The following is a 25,272-nucleotide window of genomic DNA, read 5'->3' as shown; positions in this document are numbered from 1 at the left end:
AAATATTAAATTCCTTAAGATTGTTATTCCCGCCAATATTGCTGTATTTGTAAATAATAATTCTAGGAAATATAAGTTATCGTAATGAAACAGTAATTAATTCGAGCCCACTGAATTTACAATGTTTCCTTAAGGAATTTAATCCCCTCCTAGTACCCAAGGTTATGGATTATTTCCTCCCAGGATAGAACGAATCACACACTGGTATAGCGGTACTTCAAACCCCAGTGTTTCAGCGAACACAAAGTTCGGTAGCAAATCACACTTACAGTTGCTTTATTTGAAGTTAAAACAATGCAGAACAAAGGAGTAGAAACTCAGAAAATCGTATGGAAATGCTGAGAGGAAGGAGTGCAATGTATAGCCAAAGTTGAGCGTTTTCAGTTTGGTGTCTTTCTTCAACAGCTGCTGCACATATTTATAGCAATCAGCTTTGAAGATGAACGACCCTCCACCCTCCATGGTGGAGCATGCACTAGTTTGTTTGTGGAGCAAGCACTTAGCCATGGTGGGAAGAGCATTAGGCGGCTGCTATTGCAGCTGGTGGTCAATACACGGATTGGAACATATCCGTTACAAATGCGGATAATCTTACGTTAATATTTACTATTAACAAATTAATTTGGTCCAAAAAATTAATCAATCGATTATTTGACCAAATCCAAATCGAAATCCGAAGCCGAAGCCGAGGCCGAGGCCGAGCCGAGCCAGCGACGACAACGACGGCGCGAGGCTTGCTTTCTCCTTAACTCTTTAAGAGCTACAAGAAGAGCAATTATATATATACCCACCCAAAATCTTTTCCTCTTCCAATATGGGACAATGTCTCATTGTCAAGAGGGGGAAACTTAAAATTTTACTCAAAAATTTTATTTTTCCCTCCATTTCCCATTCACCCTCATTTTAAGACTATTTCATCTTAAATAACAAAAACCTCAACATTAGTTACTAATACTTACAGAACTTTATTATTTATTCGAAAACTCGACTCTTATCTGTTGGAACCAATATTGCAAGAAATAAAAAAATTCAGTACATGCTCAAACTGTTGCATGATAAGTGACTTTATTCTTGTGGTCGAGCAGCGTGATATTTAATATTTGTTTCATTTACCCATGTTTTTTTACCAATTATTCTCTTCGCTTGACTTCAGCCGAAAGGAACAACACCTATTTTGCTACGCATATACTTTTTTTTAATTATATTTACATGAATCGTGTGGATTTTTCCTCTGTTAGATTCTGATTCTTTTTCCTAGATAGTTCTCAAATCAAAAATTACTTTGTGGGAAGAATTTGGAGAGAAATTCAATCCTTATTTGTATAAGAAGGATCTCGCCCGTACATTGTGATAGTAACTGCTATAACACTCAAAGAACTTTGAGGTATTTATTAGACTTAATGATCAATGTTATATATTCTAATATTTTGGAGTATGTTATAGCTATTTACTATTGCATTCATTGTCCTCAGGTGAAGTTAGCTTCATCACTACCTATGTAAGCAAAATATATGTAACTCTTCATATAGATAACATAACATCTTTGATCCTAAAGTTTTCTTCCATGTCCGCAGGAGTAGAAACTATTGAACGCTCTAATTTTAATAACATTCCAATTGAGGAAGAGATGTTTTTGAACCAGACGAATATTAAGGAGTTGTTGGAGTCTGATTGGAGCCCTGAGTTACAGGTTATTTTTATATTCTGCTTCTTAAATTTTTGTTTCCCGATTCTACAAGATACTTCTGCAATATATTTTTTTTATTTTAAATTGTAGGAATACATTTTTATCTTGAGGGGCAAGATTTAAAAAATAGACAACTACAACTTTGGTCGGTACTATATTTCATCTAACACGTGCTTAAAGAAGATCGTACCTGCAAACGGTGTCTATAATTGTCACATTTGCAATAAGGAATGCAAGTTTATGTAATATCCCGTACATTCGGAGTAAGACGTGAACCGAACAACGAATGTTATGAGACTTGATCCCTAAAGAATTTTGGATGTATGTAAGTGAATCAATGGAAATTTCATTATTCGAAATGGTCACGTCCAAAGTCGAAGCGAAAGTCGCTCGTAGTTAAGTTTTGTAGAATGCATTTGAACAAGGTCCAACTTCCCGTGCATGTTGCGACCTGTGTATTTGGAGTTAGGGGTGATCTATCTATCGAATTAAATTTCTTTAAGTCTAGTTTCCAACGGCGCAAACTGTTCGTTGATATGACGTCGGAGTAAAACGTTATGCGTGTCTTACTAAGGACGTGCTCAATGCCCAATTGCTACGGGACATGTGGCGCCCAAGGTTAAGTCGGCCAAACCTTGTCTTTTATAAGATAAATCTTCGGAATTTCTCTTTCATTTTCATTATAGACCTTATGAGAACTGAATCTCTCAATTTTCTCTCCTCCTCACACTTTCCAAGGTCAAGGTAAGTGATATAAACACTTCACTAGTAAGATTTTTCCTCAAGAACATGAAATCTTACCCTCAATCCATCTTGGATTCTTGAATCAAGGTTTTCTTTTAGCAAAGTTCAAGTGATGAATTCTTAGTAAAACAGCAACCAAGGTGAGAAGGTTCCTTCTAATCATATATATGGATTCAAATAAGTATTTTAAAGTGCTTTCGATAAGGACTCAAGGAACGGTAATCTGAAGCTGTGAGTCCAAACTTTGTGACTCATATGAGATGTGTAAGGGGCAGTTTTGTATGTTGTGGTGTATGGAAGATGTTGTTGACCTCGTAAGGGGATTTGTGTATTGCGATAAGTTAAAATAAAGGAAGGGTGTCGTGAAACACCATTATGAAAGGGCCTTAAAACCTCACGCCCACCAAATGTTCGACGAATTGTCCGAATGGCTTGCGTAGTGTTTGATTGCTAACACGAGGCTTCTTTTATTGTTATTATTATAGATGGAAGATGTAAAGGAGCATCTTGATCGTAGTATGACAACTATTAGGAACGAGGTATGTAAGGCTATTCTGTCTTTTCCCGCTAAGGCACGACTTATGTTTATTGTTTCTCTATATGAGCAATGAAGTCTAAATTTTACGAAAGCATATCGATTACATGTCATAGGTTCCATAAGTTAAGTAAGAGATGCGCCACGTGCTTATAAATCGGTACTTAATGTGGCTGTTCTATTCCTAGGATTAAGCTTTCAAGAATTACCGTTATTGGGGGTTATAGTACAGATTCTTATGAGCGTAAGAGCATTCAAGTGTCACTTTCAAGTATCATAGACTTTCCATTCGTATAAAGGATGGTCTTATTCTTATCGTTACTGATTTCCTTATGTGTTAGGTCCCAGTAACCGAGTCTCTTTGTAAGCATCATGTTCTTATTATTGAAGAGCTTTCAAGAGCTATCGTACCTCCTTAGTTAACAAGTTCTTGTAAGTGATCTAGCGTCTAATGTTACTAAGTCCACACGTTTTTAAAGTATTGTTAAAGGGCTATAGATCGTACTTAAAATGAGTGATGTCGATGGTTTCTAAGGTATTGTGGAAGGGCTTTAGAGCGTTATATAAAATGAATCATGTGAATAGTTTCAGATGTTTGTCGATGTGTCATAGGTCCAATTGATGATGAATTATATGAATGGCTCATAAAGTATCATTAATGGATTATAGTTCCTACTTAAGGTAAATCACGTCGGTCGTTTCCAGGTTCCGGATTATCGTCATCGGGTGTAGATTGATACGTAAGCTAAACTGTATTAATAGCTTTTAGACAATCGTAGATGGGTTGTAAGTTCTAATTAAGATGAACCACGTCGATAGCCTTCAAGTGATCATTAATGGGGTTATAGAGGAATCATGTTGATAGATTATGGATTACCGTTATTGGGTTATACTACCTTAAGATGAATCATATCGACAACTTTCAGGTGATCGTTGATGAGTTATAGATATCTACCTAAGGTAAATTGTATCGACACTTCCAGAAAGATCGTTATTGGGTTATGGTGTCGTACTTAAGACGAATGGTATTACTAGCCTTATGTGATTGTTAATGGATTATAGTTCCTACCTAAGATGAATCATACCGTTGGCCTCCAGAATTATCATCATCATGATATATTACTTAAGATGAACCATATCAGAATAGATGTTCCAAGGTTTTCCGGAGAATAAGATCATTCGAGCAATATTGTGAAGTGTCTTAGATTGTCTATTCGTATAATGGCAAAGAGTTCAATAGCAAGATGGCTTTATCTTCTTCCTCGGTGTTCACTCCGAGGTTGGCGATCTATGTGATTAGTCCGTTAAACACATTTAAATGTGACAAAAAATTCGCACCTTCACTCAAGTGTAGGGTGTATAGCTACTTCTTCAGGTACAATTTATTTGTCAACGTTTTGGACATGTATAGGCTTTCCAACCTTGTCCAAATACCACATGCGGTGTCTTCATCAATGATGTTATTTACCACATCATCTGATAAGTGCAACCTGATTGCACTAGCAGCCCTTTCATCCAAGTCAGTCTAATCCTCAGCTTTCATAGTATCAGGCATTTTGGCATCAGCATCTAGTACATTGTGTAATCCTTGTTGGATGAGTAGATCCTCCATCCTTCTTTGCCATGTTGAAAAATCGCTATCTCCATTAAATTTTGTTACCTCGTACTTTACTCCAGACATTTTTGTTTTTCAACGAGCATAGTACTACCGATAGTGAATAGTATGTTTGTGAATGAGCAAAATCTATGCTCTGATACCAGTTGCTGGGAATAAATCCCCACAGAAATAATATTCACGGTAATAAAAGCAGAATAATAATGTAGCACCGAGATACAGTAATGAACAAGAATAAAAGAGTGACAACGACACCAAGATTTTTACGTGGAAAACCCTTTTGAATAAGGAAAAACACCACGGCCTCGAGAGGAGCAACTGATTCACTATAGCAAGGAATTTTACACTCTGTAGGTTCGAGTAAAATATTCCAAAGACCACTACAACACTCAAAAGAAATAACCCTCTTTAGATATTCCCATCTCACTATAATATCGCTCACTCTCTATTTTTCTCACAGACTATTTTCTTATACCTTGTCTGTGATGCCTCACTCTTTCTTTCTCTCTTTGTTGTTGTGTTTTACAATGAGAGCAAGACACCTTTTTATAGTGTTTAGGATTTCTTCATTGATGTCATAAGCTTGGCAAGAGTCAAATATTCATTGTGAAACTAAGAAAATATTTGCGATAAAATCTTCCTTACTATTCCTTTAGTTGGCTTGACATTTCAAAGCCAAAGGAAGATGTCTCCCTTACACATGGGATGGACCCATCAAATCTCCCCCTCCAGTCTCATGCACCTGAAAGAGGTAACTCCAGTTTTTCATATAGAGTTCATGCCGACAAGTTCTTTGCATAGCTCGAACTTGTCTCTTGGTATCGTCTTGGTCAACATATCAGTAGGATTTTCACTCGTGTGAATATTTTTGACCTGTAAAGATTCATTTTCCACCTGATCACGAATCCAATAGTATCTCACATCGATATGCTTTGTTCTTGCATGGTACATGGAGTTCTTTCTCAAGTCTATTGCACTTTGACTGTCACAATAGACGAAATACTCCTTTTGATGCAATTCCAACTCTTGAAGAAAACGCTTGAGCCATATCATATCCTTTCCAGCTTCAGTAGCGGCAGTATACTATACTTCAGTTGTAGAGAGTGCGACACACTTCTGCAACTTCGACTGCTATGATATAGCTCCCCCTGAAAATGTGAACATATATGTAGTAGTAGATTTACGATTATCAAGATCACCTGCCATATCAGCATTCGTGTAGCCCTTCAAGATTGGATCCGATCCTCCAAAATATAAGCAATCTTCTGTGGTACCTCTCGGGTATCTCAATATCCACTTGACTGCTTCCCAATGTTCTTTTTCAGGATTTTCAAGGAATCTGCTAACAACACCAACTGCATGAGCAATATCTGGTCTGGTTCATACTATTGCATACATCAAGCTTCCGACTATTGAAAAATAAGGAACTCTAGCCATGTTCCCTTTTTTCTCTACTGTTGTAGGACACATCTTCTTGCTAAACTTTAGATGACCAGCAAGAGGTGTGCTGACTAGCTTAGCACTTTTCATGTTGAAGCGTTCCAGTATACGTTCAATGTACTTTTCCTGAGATAGCCACAACTTTCTGCTTGTTCGCTTTCAAACTATCTTCATCCCTAGAATTTGTTGTGTTGGGCCAAGTCCTTCAAATCAAATGACTTGGATGAATCTCTCTTCAACTTTGCAATCAGCTCCTCGTCTTATCCTACAATCAACATGTCATCCACATACAACAATAATATAATAAAGTTATTCTCATAAAATCTTTTGAATTATACACATGGATTAGAATAGGTCTTTATGTATGTTTGACTTTTCATGAATGAGTCAAACTTCATGTACCACTGCCTTGGTGCCTGCTTTAATCCATATAGACTTTTATTCAATTTGCATACCGTGTGTTTCTTTCCAGCTACTTCAAATCCTTCTGGCTACTCCATATAAATCTCTTCTTCCAAATCTCCATGAAGAAATATAGTTTTCACATCCAACTACTCCACTTCAAGATCTAGGCTAGCTGCTAAGCTCAAAATTGTTCGAATAGGTAAGAAACTTTCGTCAAAATCAATACCTTTCTTCTGTTTGAAGCCTTTAACCACCAATCGAGCTTTATATATGACCAACTTGCCATTTCCATCTTTCTTGAGTTTAAAAATCCACTTACATTTGAGGGGTCTTTTACCCTTTGGAAGTTCAACCAGCTTGTACATGCCATTTTTCTGTAGAGATTTCATCTCTTCTTGCATGACTTTCATCCACTGGTTCTTTTCTGGATGGGACAATACCTCCTTAAGACTTTCTGGCTCCCCCTCATCACTGATGAAGACATACTCTGTGGAAGGGTAGCTGCATGACTCTACCCTTGGCCTTTCTGGTCTCCTCAGAGGTTGAAGTTTCTCTTCTCCCTGAGTGGGATGCTCCACTTGCTCGACATTTGCTCAATAACCTCATCAGGTTGCTCCCTCTGCTCGGCAACCTCGTCGGTCCTACTTTCTGCACTTGTGGGATTGTTAGAAGTAGAAGGAATAGTAACAAGGTTAGGAATTATACCATTCTTGGCCTTCTCTAACGTATCATCAGCAGTTCCAACTTCACTTTCTCGGAAGACTATATCTCTGCTTCTAATGACCTTCTTATTTACAGGATCCCACAATCTGTATCCGAACTCTTTATCTCCATATCCGATTAATATGCAGGGAACAAATTTATCATCCAGCTTTGTTCTTTTCTCCTTTGGTACATATGCAAAAGCTCTACAACCGAACACCTTCAAATACGAGCAGGACACCTCCTTGTTGGTCCAAACTCTCTCTAGGATGTCAAACGCCAATGGAACTGATGGACTCCTATTGATCAGGTAACAGGCTGTCTAAACCGCTTCACCCCAGAATGACTTAAGCAGTTTATCCATTCCAAGCATGTTTCTCGCCTTCTCAACAATGGTGCGGTTCATTCTCTCAGCTACACCATTGTGTTGCGGGGTTCCAGGAACTGTCTTTTCATGTCTGATCCCATGGCTCGAACAATACTCTTCAAATTCCCTTGAAGTGTACTCACCTCCATTGTCACTTCGGAGATGTTTTAGCTTTTGGCTTGTCTCCCTTTCCACCAAAGCATGAAAGTTTTGAAAAACTTGAAACACCTGATCTTTGGTTTTCAAAATATAAACCCATAATTTTCGTGAAGCATCATCAATAAAAGTAACAAAATATTTGTTACCGCTCATCGATTTAATTTTCATTGGACCACAAACATCAGAATATACCAAATCATGTATATTCAATTTTCTTTCAGACGATGTCTGAAATGAGACTATGATGCTTACCAAATAAACAGTAGTCATAAGGTTTTACCGTTGTACCTTTGGCATAAGAAATGAGTGATTTCCTGGCAAGAATATGTAATCCTTTCTCGCTTATATGACCCATTCTTTTGTGCCACAAATTTGCAGAAATCTCATCATGTGCCGCGTTCAATTCACCTTGGCATATTTCTGCACTTGTCCTGTACAACGTGCCATGAGTAACTACCTTTGCAATCACCAATGATCCTTTGGTGAGTCTCCACTTTTTCTTTGAAAAATAGTTCTCGTATCCATCTCGGTTTAAAGCAATTCTCGAGATCAAGTTCATCCTTAAATCAGGTACATGCCGCACGTCCTTTAGAATCAATGTGCTTCCGACATATGTCTTTATACAAATGTCACTGATCCCCGTAATCTTTGAGTAACTTGTGTTACCCATTCTCACCGTTCCAAAATCACCTGCTACATATCTACAAAAGATTTCTCTTATCGGTGTGGCATGGTAAGATGCTGTTGTATCAACCACCCATTCCGACTCTAGACCTGACACGTGCATGCATTCCTCTTCATTATTTATAAAGAGGACAACATTATCATTGTTTTGCACCATGGCGGTTGTGTTGTCGTCATTCTTCTAGCCACTGCTTTCACCTTTGCCCTTCCTTAGATTTGGGCAATCTCTTTTGAAGTGACCTGGTTGATCAAAATTGTAGCAATTTCTGACTCTTGATTTGGATCGGTTCTTAGACTTCCCACGAGCTCCGGTTGTACCAATGTTGCTCGAACTCCTTTGATAACTCCTGCCTCTACCTTCTGCTATGACAGTCAGTCCTTGATTTTCAGGCTTCTTTCTCATCTTCTTATTAAGTAGAAGAGCCGATGTGACGTCTTTCAACTCAATGGTAGTCTTACTGTGCAGGATGGTTGTTGCCAAATTATCGTACGGAGATGGAAAAGAGTTCAAAACCAAGTTGACTTTATATTCTTCCTCGGTGTTCACTCCGAGGTTGGCGATCTATGTGATTAGTCCGTTAAGCATATTTAAATGTGACAAAAAATTAGCACCTTCACCCAAGTGTAGGGCGTATAGCTACTTCTTCAGGTACAATTTATTTGTCAACGTTTTGGATATGTATAGGCTTTCCAACCTTGTCCAAATGCCACATGCGGTGTCTTCATCAATGATGTTATTTACCACATCATCTGATAAGTGCAACTTGATTGCACTAGCAGCCCTTTCATCCAAGTCAGTCTAATCCTCAGCTTTCATGGTATCAGGCTTTTTGGCATCAGCATTTAGTACTTTGTGTAATCCTTGTTGGATGAGTAGATCCCCCATCCTTCTTTGCCATATTGAGAAACCGCTATCTCCGTTAAATTTTGTTACCTCGTACTTTACTCCGAACATTTTTGTTTTTCACCAAGCATAGTACTATCGATAGTGAATAGTGTTTCTGTGAACGAGCAAAACCTGTGCTCTGATACCAGTTGTTAGGAATAAACTCCCACAGAAATAATATTTACGGTAATAAAAGCAGAATAATAACGTAGCACCGAGATACTGTAATTAGCAAGAATAAAAGAGTGACAACGACACCAAGATTTTTTACGTGGAAAACCATTTTGAATAAGGAACAAAATCACGGCCTCGAGAGAAGCAACTAATTCATTATAACACGGAATTTTACACTTTGTAGGTTCGAGTAAAATACTCCAAAGACCACTACAACACTCAAAAGAAATAACCCTCTTTTGATATTATCATGTTACTACAATATCACTCACTCTCTATTTTTCTTATATACTATTTTCTTATACCAAGTCTGTGATGCCTGATCACTCTTTCTTTCTCTCTTTGTTGGTGTATTTTATAATGAGACCAACACACTTATTTATAATGTTTAGAATTGCTTCATTGATGTCATGAGCTTGGCAAGAGTCAAATATTCATTGTGAAACCAAGGAAATATTTGCCATAAAATCTTCCTTACTATTCTTTTAGTTGGCTTGACATTTTAAAGCCAAAGGAAGACGTCTTCCTTACACATGGGATGGACCCATCACCTTATGCATTATGTTTAGACTGTCTAGTCTCTTTATAAGTGTCAAGTTTCTATAGTACAATATAGAGTTCCTTATGTTTGTCGATATGTTAGACTCCTTTTCATGAGAAACTTATACTTTATATGTTAAGGCATGTGCGCCCACAACTTTACGATTTCAACAGATCATATATGTGTTCAGACTCTGACGGTCTTGTGTTAAGGGTCATAAGGGTAGTAAGTATGTAATGGCTATCTTGTTTCCGTTTCCTTGGCATGACTCCATATCACATGTTTCCTCCTAAACGAATTGCTAAAGAACTAGATGTCATGAAGCTTTCATTCATATACTTGATATCCCTTATCTCCCTTCATCTGAAATTGATCCTATAGTATCTGAGCCTTCGTACAATTTCGTAGAATTCCTAGTGTTGTCAAAGTGTTTAGATTTCTTTATATGAAGGATCTGTAACATACTTATATCAAGGAATTTTTCACATAGATAACTACTTTAATAAGTAATGAACATGTTCCAGAAGTTAAGAAACAAGAACCTTGTTAAGTTACCATTATGTATATTTATCTATATGATATATGAAGGTCGTGCCTCGCACGAGGCCCAATAGAGTCTTGTTTATCTATACGATATATGAAGGTCGTGCCTCACACGGGGCCTAATAGGGTCTATTTATCTATATGTATAGATATAAAAGAATGCTTTCACGTGTTATGTGCCCTACGTGGCTTATTATATTCCAGAACTGAAAGAATCTACAAGTTAAGTAATGGTTCATGTTAAGATGGGACAACAGTGCTCTCCTCGGTCATATGACAACATTAAAGAATCTACACTGTTGTAGCTGTCCAAAATTCAATGCCTTTGTAGAAAAGATTTTATTTTCAAGCTAAGATTAAACAATTATAATTTGAAAGAGGGGCTTGATAATTTTATAATATCACAGGTTATAATATCACAGGTTATCATTACAGAAGAGAATTTAAAATTACAATACGAATCAAGGATAGAGAAAAAGGTATTATAATTTAGGTTATTTTAATTTGTGATCCACATTAATGTGTACTCTGTAAATAAGTTTTATTTCTGTTGGTTTTGCAGGGGAGAGACTTATTGGAGGTTGAAAATGAACCAAAAAAGCAAAAGACAAAAGGAATTATTAAAGAAAAGGTAAGTTGATTTAGAGTTTAATAGATACGTAAATAAACTTTCCTTTTTCAAACTTTAAAATTGGACATGTTAAATAGATATGTAACTTTTCTTTTCCAAAAAAATATACAGGGATCTGCTGATGTCTCATTGGATAACTTGAAAGACTCCGAGGAGGATAAACATATCATTGATGGTGTTAAGAAAAGAAAGAGAAGAAACCTAATCCTATATAATTCTATTATTTCCACTCAAAGTTGAAGCTTATATGTGACTTTCATTAATTTAAAGTTTCTGTTTTATTGTATCTTTTTTATTTTTGGGGACCCCTTTTAAATAATGTACTTATGAGAATGCAATATAGATAATAAGAGAGTACTTTACACTCTTTAATGTGTTACTTATTCTTTAACCTAATGTTTTACCTTGAGCCAGAAGTGGTAACGTAAGTTGGGTTTAACATTTTATGTTGAGACAAAAGCTGGTAATTTAAGTTCTTGTTTCTCCTAGTTACTTGTGTTATTCTCATCACACTTTCAACAGGACTGGATTTGGTCAGTTGGATGAAACCCTTTATCCATCACTTCCCAAGGCTGGCATATCTCCAAATTCCATTCAGACACTATTGCTCGAAACTATGTATTGACTTCTCTGTGAAGAGTCCATTCAATTGGTCAGTTCGAATGTTCACCGCCTTGTTATGGAGCGGACATGTATCCTTTATGAATGGTCTATTTTGATGAGTACAAGTAAAATATTATTTTCACAGCATAATTTGTCGTTTTTGTGAATGGTTTCATTGGATATGTTCCACTAGAAGGTTTTGCAAATTGTCTTCAGCAGAGTGCATAAAAGATAGTATATTTTATCTGTTTGAATGGTGAATAGGGGCCTTTGGTGTTAATAGGTTTTATCACTTCTTCTGCATAATACAATGTTCTCTGCAAGTCAATTGTACATAAAATATTGAGTGATCTTTTGTTGGTTTGAACAACGGACAACTAGCTTTAAAAAATTTTCTTCCTAAGTTAGTTGATGATGTTCTTACCGATCAGAAACAGTTGCTAACGTTTTTACATATAAGTTGTTCTTCGTAATTGCCCATTTAACAGAGTTTCTCTTTGTGGATACTTAATCTTCGAAAGCAGAACAAACTTTTAAGCTCTTCAAAATCCATGAGCGTGAGCTGGTGAACAAATACAATTATGTTGTTAGCTTGTGGGGAAGAGTTCGTGATTTACAGTTTTTACAATGTTTTGCCAAATACCTTTTTCTCAATTGTTTTGCGAGATAAATAGCACTTGGTGCACTATCATTCCAACCTCTATGGAATCAGAAGCGGAGCTAGATCATTACTTATGGGTTCGGACGAACCCAGTAATTTTGCTTAGATCTTGTATTTGTATTAAAAATTTCATTAAAGTTGTATGGATATCTAATTGTGAACCCAGTAAACAAGACTAGCTATGGATTCAGTGACAAGTTCAGAACCCAAAAGATTCAAATTTTGGCTCTGCCTCTGTGTGAAAGGATTTGTTTCTTATTTCAATCTCATTGATATGCATTTGCTGCATAAGTTAAAACGATATTTTTCAGAAATAGTTTGATCTTGTTGGTTCTCGTTGTCTTAAATTTAGCCTGGTTATGAAACCTTCTAGCCAATTTATTTCATGTTATGGGTCCCTCCTAGATTTCAACTGTCAGTGGGGAACTGTGTTATATGGATGCCTTGAGACTTCTCCATACCTTAGAGGATGCAGCAAAAGGGTTAGCATCTTTTGTTTGTTGTGTGACAATCACTGATGTGCTGCACTGCACTTACCCCCTACCTGATGACATCCTTATTGTTAGTCTTGTACTTACATGTGTAACCAATTTGAGATAGTACATTGAATACTTTATTTCACTGCATATGGGAGCCACAAGTGTATATGATATTTTACTGAGGATGATGCTTAGCAAACATTAAGCAACTTTAATTTGGCATGCAAAAGTGTCTTCACTTTTCACTCAACAAGTGTTTCTCTCCATTTGCTTGCTAAAAAGATCTTATCTATTATGCAGGTTCGTAAATTATGTTGATACTACTCTAGACAGTCTCCAATCAAACATTGCACCCGGCAGAGGAATGTTAAAGTCGAGTTTGACATGATAATATATGATACCTGCTTTCCTAGTTGTTTTCTTTGTTCTTTGGCTTGTTCTAATTAAGCCTAGAAGAGCCAAGCATAAGATCTAGTATTATTGCATCTGAGTTTTTGCACTGTACCATCAAGTCTTAGTTTTCATGTTTGTTGCTAATTACTGTAATTGTGGTCAGTGAATGCCTCAATACTGTGTAAATCCGAACAATGATCTCACAGGCAAGAGAAAGGAAATGCATTGGCTCGATGAATGATTTAATTTGTATATATTGATAGTACAAGAAGACTTTACACTGCCAGTAAATTTTAACCAGTTATAATATTTTATTTACTTCATTCCTTAGATTACCAAATTAAAATTACTACAGTTTATACTACTCACCTATTGTTATAAGTCATCAAGTTATGATGGCTCACACAAGTTAAATTCATAATAATTTTGTAAACAAAGGTGTAATTCCCACAAAACACAGCAGAAAAAGAATTTAAGTTGAAGTTACCTTTACACGTAAAGTTGAAGTCACCTTTACACGTAATTATAGTATAAATAGTACCAACATGACTTAGAGAGCTCCATATTCAAAAAATTATATTAACACAATAAATAATTGGTATACAACTTTCCACAAAGAGACATGATTAACAAGTTCAAGCCCCTTGGTCTCGAGTAGAAAGAGCAGAACGCTTACTGCTGATAAAATCAAAACCAATTCAAATAATATAATTGCAGCCATCTGGGTAACCTCTAACCAACTGAGACCAAATTTAAATAACTTAAACTATAATGATAGAAATATCTCAACAACAATCGCGAGAAATAAATCTTGTATCGGGATCACCATTCCTAGGAGTAATAGAAGCATCGCACAAACTAGATGTCCCATTGGGATTGGGATCATCATTCCTAGTTGTAGTAGAGTAAATTAGCAACATCTCAAAGCTAGCCAAATAATTACAAATATATTCCAATAAGGTTTTAACACAAAATGATCCTTAGCTTATCTACTAAGGAAGCTACTGTCACGCCCCAAACTCGAGGAGCGCGACCGGCGCTCAACCGAGAGAACCTGCCGAGCAAGCCTGCTAGATTTTCTTTTACCTAAACTCATCCATAAATAAATAGGAGGTGTACTCCATTAATCAAACACTAAAAAGATTTTATTAACAACTTCCTTTTCATTCCCATTAGCAGCTCCATTCATAATTTTCAAAATATTACGAGTTTATAGAAATAATGAAAAATATGATTTCCAAATACCAATATTTCTAATTCAGTTCCCCAACATCAACCACAACTCACAACTTGTCTACGGAGCCTCTAAGTACAATAGAAGAGTAATATGGAAATACCGGCAACAAGTCCCCAGCTATACCTCAAAACAAAGTACATAAGAAACAAAAGATACATGACCCCGAAATGAAGTAGGGATCACCAAATCAGCTGAAAAGAGTGTATTGCTATCACTGATCAATGTCACCTGATGTAGAAGCACCTGCATCCATTAAAGATGCAGCACCCCCGGCAAAAAGGACGTTAGTACTGTCGAATAGCACTAGTATGTATAGCTAAAAGTCCTCTTTCAAAATAGAATGCCCATATAAGAAAAGACAACACATAGAAACAGCAAGTCACAATCAACAATATCCAAATGTCCAGTTATAACATAATAATTTTCAAAATACGAACTTCATACAATTTTTGGTTGGGAGATCATTAACACCGATATACCACTGTTCAAAATATCACCTTTTACAATACCAATACCACCGTACTTTTAGCATGGAGTCTGATCACGACCCGATCGGCTAGGCCATCTCATTAGAGACATCAACCACAATCACTCTCAATACCAATACCAACATACTTTTAGCACGGAGTCCGATCACGACCTGATCAGCTAGGTCATCTTATTCGAAGACATCAACCACAATCACAATCTCAAGCACAATCACAATCTTTGTGCATATATACCACCGTGAATCTAGCACGGAGTCCGATCATGACCCGATCGGCTAGGCCGTCTTATTTGAAGACATCAATCAAAATTACAATTTCAATTATAATTTCCAGCACAATTACCACTATGTGTGCGACATGGCGTCCGATCACGACCCGATTGGCTCGGCCGTCTCACCACAATGCCGTGTGCATTGACACCATCCTTTTCTATCAATCAAACTCATCCCAATTAAAGGAAATAATTTTATCACATCAATCTCATACCAAATAAGGGGAATAATTCACAAAAATAACATAGGTACAAATGTATTTACCTCATCATCTTTCACATTGTATGAATCTCCACTAGTATTTTCAACCATTAACAACAACAATATTCCCTTGGCTCTTTTGGCCATTCACAAAATTCTTTATTCAAGGCACGATGGCCGTATTTGATATTCCACACTTTTATTTCTTCCCTCTCATGTATCACCATCATAAATATCAACATATATAATATTCCGAAAATTACAACTTTAAGTTCATTATAAATGAACAATTTAAGCACAATAGATTTCTTTTCGAGAAATGAAGTAAAATAATTGGCAACTGATGCGCAAATTAAAATCATCAACAAGTAACACACAATTTATTCTTGAAATACTTTTCCCCAAAAAGGGCAATACACAATTTCAACTCATGAATATATAGGAGTTCATAACACGTTGGAAATACTTACAAAGCATAGCATTAATTGAAACAACCACATTTGGGCACGACATGAGTACATAAGCCTTTAGGCAAATCTATTTTCGAAGTCAATTTGGAACAGTTGAATCAAGACTCATTTATCAACCTTTCTCACTTCATTTCATTTCATTGGCACCATTGGCCACAAGTATAACTTTCATTCTTGGCACGTTGGCCACACGTTATATCCCCAATTCACTTATTTCACTTCCAACCATCTTTATGGATTATCAATAATATGACATTTCCAAATCAAGACTTTAGGTACACATATGAACAATTAAGAGTTTTAAGAATATTGAGATTTTCTCACACAATTTGGCATACTATCTTTCATTTAAAATACGATTCAAAGCCACAACATTTTAATATACAATCCATACTTTGAAACTCACGGGAACATTATGGAATTCGATTCTAAGAGAGAAAGTTTAACCAACATACCTGGAATTCGCCCCTTAATGATACTACAATGATCCACTACACTAAGCAACTTCAATCTACAATAACAACATCCAATGGAACCAATATTAGTAACAAATTCCATAATTTACGCTATTTAGACATTTTATCAAACACCTTGCAGGCATGAATCTTTACACCTCTTAACTATAGAATTAGTTCATCCAACTACTACCATTTACCAACAATTTATCCCACCATCATTCTTAAACAATTCATAACTTCCACCATCACATACATGACCATCCATCCACACCCAACCAACAAAATTCCATCAAATAATCACCTTTCAATCTCTACAATGGTTATATATTTAAATTGGAAACTTATGGCTTTCAATCACCATACTATATGTTACAATACTTAATTCATACTTATATTCCCATAATATATCCATACATATAAGTCTAATGGTGTAGGATTACCTTTTGGAAGAAATCTTGCAAAACCCTCCTTTGAGTTTTTGAAGAAATTTCTTGAAGATCTATGTATTTTATGTGTAGATTTCATCAATACTAGTGTATAAATGATGGAATTTAATACCAATATAATGGGGATTGCTTACCTTAAAGAATAGGGGAGTTGGTGGTCTTGAGAGAGTGGAGAAGAGCTCCCAAATCCGTCTAAGTGAAATGGGGGAAATGAACCTCCAAGGTGAGTACTTAAGGGAAAATCTTCAGGTAGGGGTAGCGTGCCCGTGCCAGCGCAAAATGCCTATACTTCACTGGTTTTCAAAGTTGCTGAGAGGGTTGGCGTGCCACAATCCACGCCTTGCACTGTCCCTAGCACGCTCCCAGTTATTTTCTTTTCGATTTCTTGCTTCTCCACTCACCCTTAATTGATAACTTGCTACGATATAGACCTGAATTGACTTCCAAACCTTCATGTAAGTATGAAACTATGTTAACATAATAACATTCTTTCCATTTAATGTATCCAACTTGTTACACCCAAGAGCATTGCCACAAAATACCTGTAGAGACTAGCCACATCATAAGTACCCAAAGAACCGATTATATCCATTACTGTGCTTACCCAACCTACTACCATGCCGTCCTATTTCTCCAAGTCCCTTCCAAATTGCCTTTGAGTTGATACTTCTCCTTGCTGGAGCACCACAATCCTTAACCAAAATTCACCACACAAGAGGCCCTAGTATAAAACCACCATGCCCTAAGGCCCATAAGCCACTGACTTCCCTCGTAAGCACCCCAAAGCGCCACAATCGAGATACCCACTCTAAAGAGACCTTATGGGAACCTAAAATTGTTTCCTTTACCTTTTTGATACTGAAATGCATAATCCACAATGATATAAAAATGTCATAAGTCTCGACACCATTCCCTGCAAATATCAGATCCTAGCCATATACCAATCCGAAATTCTCAATTTCTACATATAATTCTTGAATCCATTAGAACCATTCTCGAGAGTCATCCACTCTACTCAAATCTCAATTGAACCGACCAAATGAACCGAACGACCTGTGCCCCATTAGTACACCAACACCCAAGGGAGTAGTACACACTTATAAGAAATCAAGAAAATTCCTACTCCATGTACCCTACATACTTCGCGAATAACCACTCAATTATTTTATGATTCCCATATACCCATAGAGCGTAATGCAACATGTATCCAGAAATTTCTTTACCCGAGTCATCCTCGATCTAGACCTCTGTAAGTCATAACTGATTCACCAATATACCCCGAACCGAAACCAATACGACACATAACCATGCAAACAACTCATCGATATCAAACTCCCCCACTTGGCTCAAAGCAATAGAACAAAATGGTTAATAACATCACGATACCCATACTCTATTACTGCCAGAATCCCGCACTGAAATTCAACTAAATCCTTCGCAAGCCCATGTAACAAAAAACCATATAATACCTCAAATCGTCTGCAAATCTCACATTCACCCTTGTAATAGTCAAGCCAACTTCCACAAGTGATCCAAACTCAAATTGCAACACATATCATTCACTGGTAAAAGAGAACTCTCTACAAAATATCATAAGGACCACACAACCTCAGGACACCTCGTAGGAGATAACCTGCTTACTCTGCCTCAAATCAACATCTCTCTATACCCTCCCACAGTCACGACTATTACGCAATCACTTAATCTTCTTGATCCTAAACTCACCAACAAGACATGAGAATCTACTTCACTCCACAACTAAACAACATGAGATATCCCTCAACACACCCATAACTCGAGACCATACGCCAAATCAAGACAGAAATCAAACACCCCATAGTCCTTGCTACATCTCAAGTAAGCTCTTCTCGTCACATTCGAACAATCTTAATACATCTCACAGTCACATCATACTCACCACATAGTCATTCTACCACTTATCAAGCCAAAAATTCCACTCCTAGGAACACTACCGGATGTATAAGTCTAAAAGCACGTGCTCACATAATCAAAATCTCTGTGCTCGAGCTACAGTCAAAACCTGGCCTCCAGTCCTCCAGACTGGCCCATCATCATCACACAAAAATCACACCTCGCACCCCGTTCATAGAATCACAAGACAACGATGCACAACTGATATCGAGAGCTCGCATGCGCATACGAATATGTGGAAGGAATTCAAAGAGTTACGCTTCAAGCTAAATCAATGGCGCACGATAAGGAAAGAAAGATTGGAAGTATATCCTAAATATCCTGTAGCCTCTCAAAGATAGGTATGAACGTCATCATACCGATCTGCAAGACTCTATTAGACACTTGCTCATGACTTGTAGAACTTATGAACCTAGAGCTCTAATACGACCTGTCACGACCCAAAATCCAACTAGTCACGATGGCACCTAACCCAACCCGCTAGGTAAGCCAGTTAACCACTAACCAATTCCAATAACAATTAATATAGCAATTAAGTAAAGAGAATTGTCTGAATATGAATCTGATACATTCCCCAAGAACTGGTAGTACAAATCATGAGCTTCTAAGAATAGAGTTTACAAAGCGAAAATGAAATAAATACATAGTCTGTTTGAATAGTACATAAACAGAGTTTTAGAGATCTAAAGCTACCACGAACAAGAGGCAGCTACAGCCGGGACGCAGGTACATCTTCAATCCAGCTCCCATCGAACATAGCAATATCAGCAGCCAACATCTGCACGCAAGGTGCAGAAGTGTAGTATGAGTACAACCGACCCCATGTACTCAATAAGTGACAAACCTAACCTTAGGTTGAAAGTAGTGACGAGCTAACAAAAAGGTCAGGTCCAACACCAATATTCCATAATAGTTCATAACAGCATAGTACGCGTAACAAAAGAGTATCTCAGAAATAAAAGGCTCAGTCTGTTCACAATTTTAGAAAAAAAAATAGGCATTTCTTTTCAAGTATGTTAGTGAAAAATCCAAATCTTTTACCGATAAAGCCAAAATACGAGTAAGTTTGAAAACTGTAATTTTTCCTAAAACTCCTTTCAACAAATAGTAAGATGTTTCATTTTCAGATAGCATGAGTAAAGTACTTCTCTATGCCTACATGTCAAGATACAGGTAAAATCATAAATGTCCCCAAAACTGGGTAGCAGAAGGAAATGCATCTCTATGCATGTATCTCAAGTACGCATGTCAAATGCAATGCATGTTAATGATAAGCTCATGTACTCACACTCTTAGAGTACTCAATCTCATTGTCTCGCATTCTCTCTCACTATGCTCAATGCTAAGCACACTCAATCACTCAGCGTTGTACAATACCAGCTGCGCTGCCCGATCCATATATAACCATAAGGCATGTTGCGGCGTGCAACCCGATCCACATATATATAGTAGACTGCGCTCACTGGGGGTGTGCAGACTCCGGAGGAGCTCCTTCAGCCCAAGCGCTATATTGCTGCGGCGTGCAGCCAGATCCAATATTGTTACGGCGTGCAACCCGATCCAATATTGTTGCGACGTGCAACCTGATCTAATAATACATAATACATATACATATATATATATATATCCCGAAGGCTTGTTGTGGTGTGCAACCCGATCTATATAAAATATAATTAATATAATATATTGCGGCGTGCAGCCCGATCCCAAAATGTCACTCTCACTCAGGCCCTCGGCCTTACTCAGTCATCAATCCCAATATTGTTGCGACGTGCAACCTGATCTAATAATACATAATACATATACATATATATATATACATACATATATATCCCGAAGGCTTGTTGTGGTGTGCAACCCGATCTATATAAAATATAATCAATATAATATATTGCGGCGTGCAGCCCGATCCCAAAATGTCACTCTCACTCAGGCCCTCGGCCTTACTCAGTCATCAATCTCTCCAGTCTCACTCACGGGCTCACAATGTCATGAAACTAGCCCGACAACAATGATATGATGTATCAATAAATAACATAGACTAAGATATGGTATGAATGCATGGATGTGACGGAGTATGAAATATCAATGAAATCAGTGAGATGACAGTAAGAAACAACCACTATAGGTCCAAACAGTATCGGCATAATGCCTAAACATGATATCTAGCATGATTGATAGCTTAACTACTTTATCACATGGTTAAAACACGGATATCAACAAAGTAGGACCACTATACAGTGCCATGGGAACAACAGAGTCTCAATTCATATGGTGCACGCCCACACGCCCGTCACCTAGTATGTGCGTCACCTCAATACCAATCACATAACACGTATTACGGGGTTTCATACCCTCAGCACTAAGATTAGAAGAGTTACTTACCTCGAACAAGCCAATTCCAACACCGACCAAGCCAAGCGACGCTCCAAAATGCCATCCCGCGCGTTCCGACCTCCGAATGGCTCAAAAACTAACCAAAAATAACTCAAATACATCAAACGATGCTAAAAGAACCAATCCCGATCGAAAAGATCAAATCTTGAATCAAAAGCCCAAAATCGACCAAAAGCCCAACCCAGACCCGCACCTCAAAACCCGACAAAATTTATAAAATTTAACAACCCATTCAATTATGAGTCTAACCATACTAGTTTCACTCAAATCCGACCCCAATTCGATGTTCAAAACTCAAAAATTCATATTATGAAACTTTAGGAAAAAACCTCCAATTTCCTCTATAAAGTTCACAATCCAATTACCAAAAACAAAGGTAGATTCATAAATATACCCAAAACTGAGTAGAGAACACTTACTCCAATTCATATGGTGAAAATTGCCTCAAGAATCGCCTCAATCCGAGCTCCATAGCTCCAAAAATGAAGAAATAACCAAAGCCCTCGATAATATAGCTTATGCCCCAGTGATTCCGCATTTGCAAAAAATTCGTCGCATCTGCGACCACTGTTTCTCCGATAATAGCCTTGCCCTCCAAACCCCGCACTTGCGGAACAATTTCCGCTTCTGCGCACTAGCAGGTGCGACTCCTCCTCCGCATATGCGATGACCTCCAGCCAAGCCTGATATGCTTCTGTGAACAATTGTCAGCATATGCGGACTCGCATCTGCGCCCACTCTTCCGCAGATACGGAAACACCAAAACCAGAAATATTAGCAAAAATCCAAAATGCAATGAAATGATCCGAACCTCGTCCGAAACTCACCCAAGCCTCTCGGGACCCCGTCCGAATATACCAACAAGTTTTATAACACAATACGGACCTACTCGAGGCCTCATAACACACATAAAAACATCAAAATGATGAATTATACCTCAAATCGAAATCTATGAACTTTGAACTTTTAAATTCAATAACTCGTGCCGAAACATAGCAAATCAATCCGGAATGACTTCAAATTTTGCGCACAAGTCCCAAATAACATAACGAAGCTATTCCAATTCCCGAAATCACAATACGAATCCGATATCAAAAAGTCCACTCCCGGTCAAACTTTCCAAAATTTTAACTTTTTGCCATTTTGAGCCAATTTCAACTATGGACCTCCGAATCACAATCCGGATGCGCTCCCAAGTACGAAATCACCCAACAGAGCTAATAGAACAGTCAAAACTCCGTTCCAGGTTCAAATTCACAAAAAATAAGCTTGGTCGACTCTTTCAAATTTAAAGCTTCTAGCTGAGAATCATTCTTTCAAATCAAATTCTGAATAACCTGAAAACTAAAACCGACGATTCACATAAGTCATATTATATCATACGGAGCTACTCATGCCCTCAAACAACCAAGCGAAGTGTAAATGCTCAAAACGACCGGTCGGGTCATTACAAACAGTAACAACCATATTTATAGCAGAACACTCTTTGTAAAATTATCCCTCTATAACAGCCATATAGAAGCTTCAAGATTACTAATAATAATTCTAAAATATGCACATAATATTTTCCATTAAACAATTTCTATCTTTCATAGATATAAGATTTGAAGATTTGCACATGATATCTTTTCCATTGGACAAATTCCAAAACATATTTAGATAAAATTTAACTATTAAGCTCTTGGATTGTATTCAAGGGAAAGCTATTGGATACCTTTTTGCTGAAAATTTGGATAAAATCTTTTCCGATTCAAGCGTTATATCGCTGGTAAGAGAATGAAATCTATGAAACAAGCTACAATTACAAAGTTCTTCCATCAATCTTGAAAAAAATTATTTTTTAGCCAACTTCAAAATATCTGCCTTAGAGTTTTAATCATTATACTTTTAGTTATGAATTTTATTAATAACGTATTAGCTTTCTTCAATATTTAACTAGTGAAATATGCATATCTTTTGAGATTTTAAATTTGAATAATTTTCTTATCTTTTATATGTACATTAAAAAGGTAAAAATATTGATATTTGGATATTTTTTTTATCTATAACAGCAAAAAGATATTTAAACGCCAAATGTTGTTATAGGTGTATAATAGCCATTCACTATAAAAGCCAAAAAATATCGGAACAAATGAGACTGTTATAGAGAGGGTTGACAGTATCTGATACTCTCGGTCTTTGATGTCGTCTATTCTTATTAACTATCTCCTTCCTTCTGCTCCCACTTTCTTTCTTCTGGAGAGTTAATTGTTCCTTTCTCTACTTCTATTTCTTCTTATTTTGTTTTTAATCTATAATTTTTTGCCTTTAGTTTCTGTAATTTTTTATTTTTAACTTTGTTATTTACCCACCATTCTTTAATCCAGACTGTTGATCTCTCAAGATCAACGGTCCACAATAACCCCACCCTTTTAATTATATTTGCCCCAAACCCTTGCCTCACCCTTCATAGATAGCCGTCCCTAAATCCTCTCTACTCTTTTCTTCTCCTCTCAAGCCCTAATAGCTGCCTTCTTAATCTTCCCTATTTCCAGTCCTAATATGGAATCTCCTCATTATTTTTCTTTCATATATGCTCGATCTCTCCGTTATTTACATGGTATTGGTATCACATAATACTTGCTTATCTTTGGCAAGTATACAGACCTAAATCAAGCATAATCATCTCTAGACCTTCGAGATTTAGACGATATTTTGTCTATATACACTCACTACCAAGCTATGTGGGTCCGATTTACCAAGATCTTCAGCCGATTTTTGGTTCCAGTCAAATTAGGGTTTGCCTAATTCTTTTTCTAATTTTTATTTCTTAAGCGATTTTGCATGCTCCACTTTCCTTATTTATGTTTGATTTACTGTGTTGCCTTATTCAGAGGTTTGATTTCGACTACTATATAAACCCCTCCCCAATATCCCGTTTGGACATACTTTAATTGCTAAAAATTAATACTGTCCTCCTATTTGTTTTCGTCTTATACTATTATGTGGCTCAATCTTTTAGACAGCTGAAAGCCAAGGCCACAGGAATTCAATTCTCGAACCTTTCTCATTATGAGCATTGTCCGGGGTTCATTCAAAACGCTTGGGAACTCTGATGCACTGAGATTCCTGGGTTCTACTATTCGTTATGCTATTAACATTGAAGTGTTGCTGAAATTACTCCTCTTGTCTACTTGTTCTTCTGTAACTGGTAATGTATCTATGACTCTGGCAATTTCATTTCTTTTCGTTTGTATTCTTGCTTTGCATATTTATGTCTCTAAGAATTATTATGAATCAACATGCCATCATATGTTTGAAGCTCTTCTTGAGGCTCTATGTCTTCTAGTAGTTCAACTTGCCTATTTGTTACCTTGGTCTTAAGCATGCCTGCTAATATATGTGCTCGAATGTTTATTACTGTTGCTTATTCTGAGTTTGGTTTCTTGCCTTGTCCTGTACTATTATGAATAACCAACTCATGCCTGAAATGTGTTCTAATACCTGTTGAGACATTCATGCTCAATCTGTTATCTTTCTGGAGTTCTACTGTTAAGCTATGACATGTTCCCATGCTATTTGTAAATCTATTATGTTTTTGACTTGCTCAATCCCGTGTGCCTCAGTATTAGTTGAGACCTTTAGAGTAAATATCATAACCAGCATTTTCTCCTATATGTGGATAACTAGTATAAGGTTTGATGCTTGTCTGCCCTACTGATGTGGAGTTGACATTTTTTTTTGTTTACTATAAGTTTTCTGGTATTGTAACTAATACTCAGCATGTTAAAGTTTCTCACTCTCAACTAAGTGATTGCTCGATCATGAACCTTTTCTGTTATGTTGTCTTCACTAAGCTTTCATGTTAAAACTTTCATGTGAAGGCTATGCTTTAGTTGTTCTTGTCTCTGACTCTATTAGATTCTCATGTTTAAGTCTTGTGTCCAAAGTTCTTTTAGGCTAATTCTGAATCAGTTTACTTTTGAAATTCTCTTTTTGGAATAGTTCACTATCCTATGATGGCCAATCTTGTTACTTTAGCGTTGTTTATGAAAATACAAGCACGAATCTAACTTGTGAACTTGTATATATTTCATGTATTCTTGTCTACGTGTTTTGGCTAGAACTGTTGTTACTTACAGC

The 25,272-nt window shown here is 36.9% G+C and overlaps 1 protein-coding gene across 9 annotated transcripts; it reads left to right on the top strand.

The window, feature by feature from the left end:
* The first annotated feature begins 2,277 nt into the window (after positions 1–2,277).
* LOC104100829 (uncharacterized) lies at positions 2,278–13,501 on the top strand. 9 transcript variants are annotated; one of them, XM_070199883.1, is made up of 6 exons: positions 2,295–2,970; positions 10,890–10,961; positions 11,045–11,113; positions 11,225–11,302; positions 11,638–11,765; positions 13,157–13,501. In XM_070199883.1, the coding sequence occupies exons 1-6, from the start codon at positions 2,917–2,919 to the stop codon at positions 13,242–13,244; spliced, it is 489 nt and encodes a 162-aa protein (XP_070055984.1). In that variant the 5' UTR covers positions 2,295–2,916; the 3' UTR covers positions 13,245–13,501. The 9 variants fall into 9 exon arrangements, 1 of the variants encoding a protein (XP_070055984.1); XR_687345.2 differs by having other exon boundaries at positions 2,349–2,431; positions 2,519–2,571; positions 11,225–11,805; positions 12,241–13,501; XR_687346.4 differs by having other exon boundaries at positions 2,278–2,431; positions 11,225–11,805; positions 12,241–13,501.
* The last annotated feature ends 11,771 nt before the right edge of the window (positions 13,502–25,272 follow it).

The sequence above is a fragment of the Nicotiana tomentosiformis genome, chromosome 4 (assembly GCF_000390325.3).
Source record: "Nicotiana tomentosiformis chromosome 4, ASM39032v3, whole genome shotgun sequence".
Classification (NCBI taxonomy): Eukaryota; Viridiplantae; Streptophyta; class Magnoliopsida; order Solanales; family Solanaceae; genus Nicotiana; species Nicotiana tomentosiformis.
Note: the sequence above shows the minus strand (reverse complement) of the source record. Positions and strands in the feature narration are given on the sequence as shown.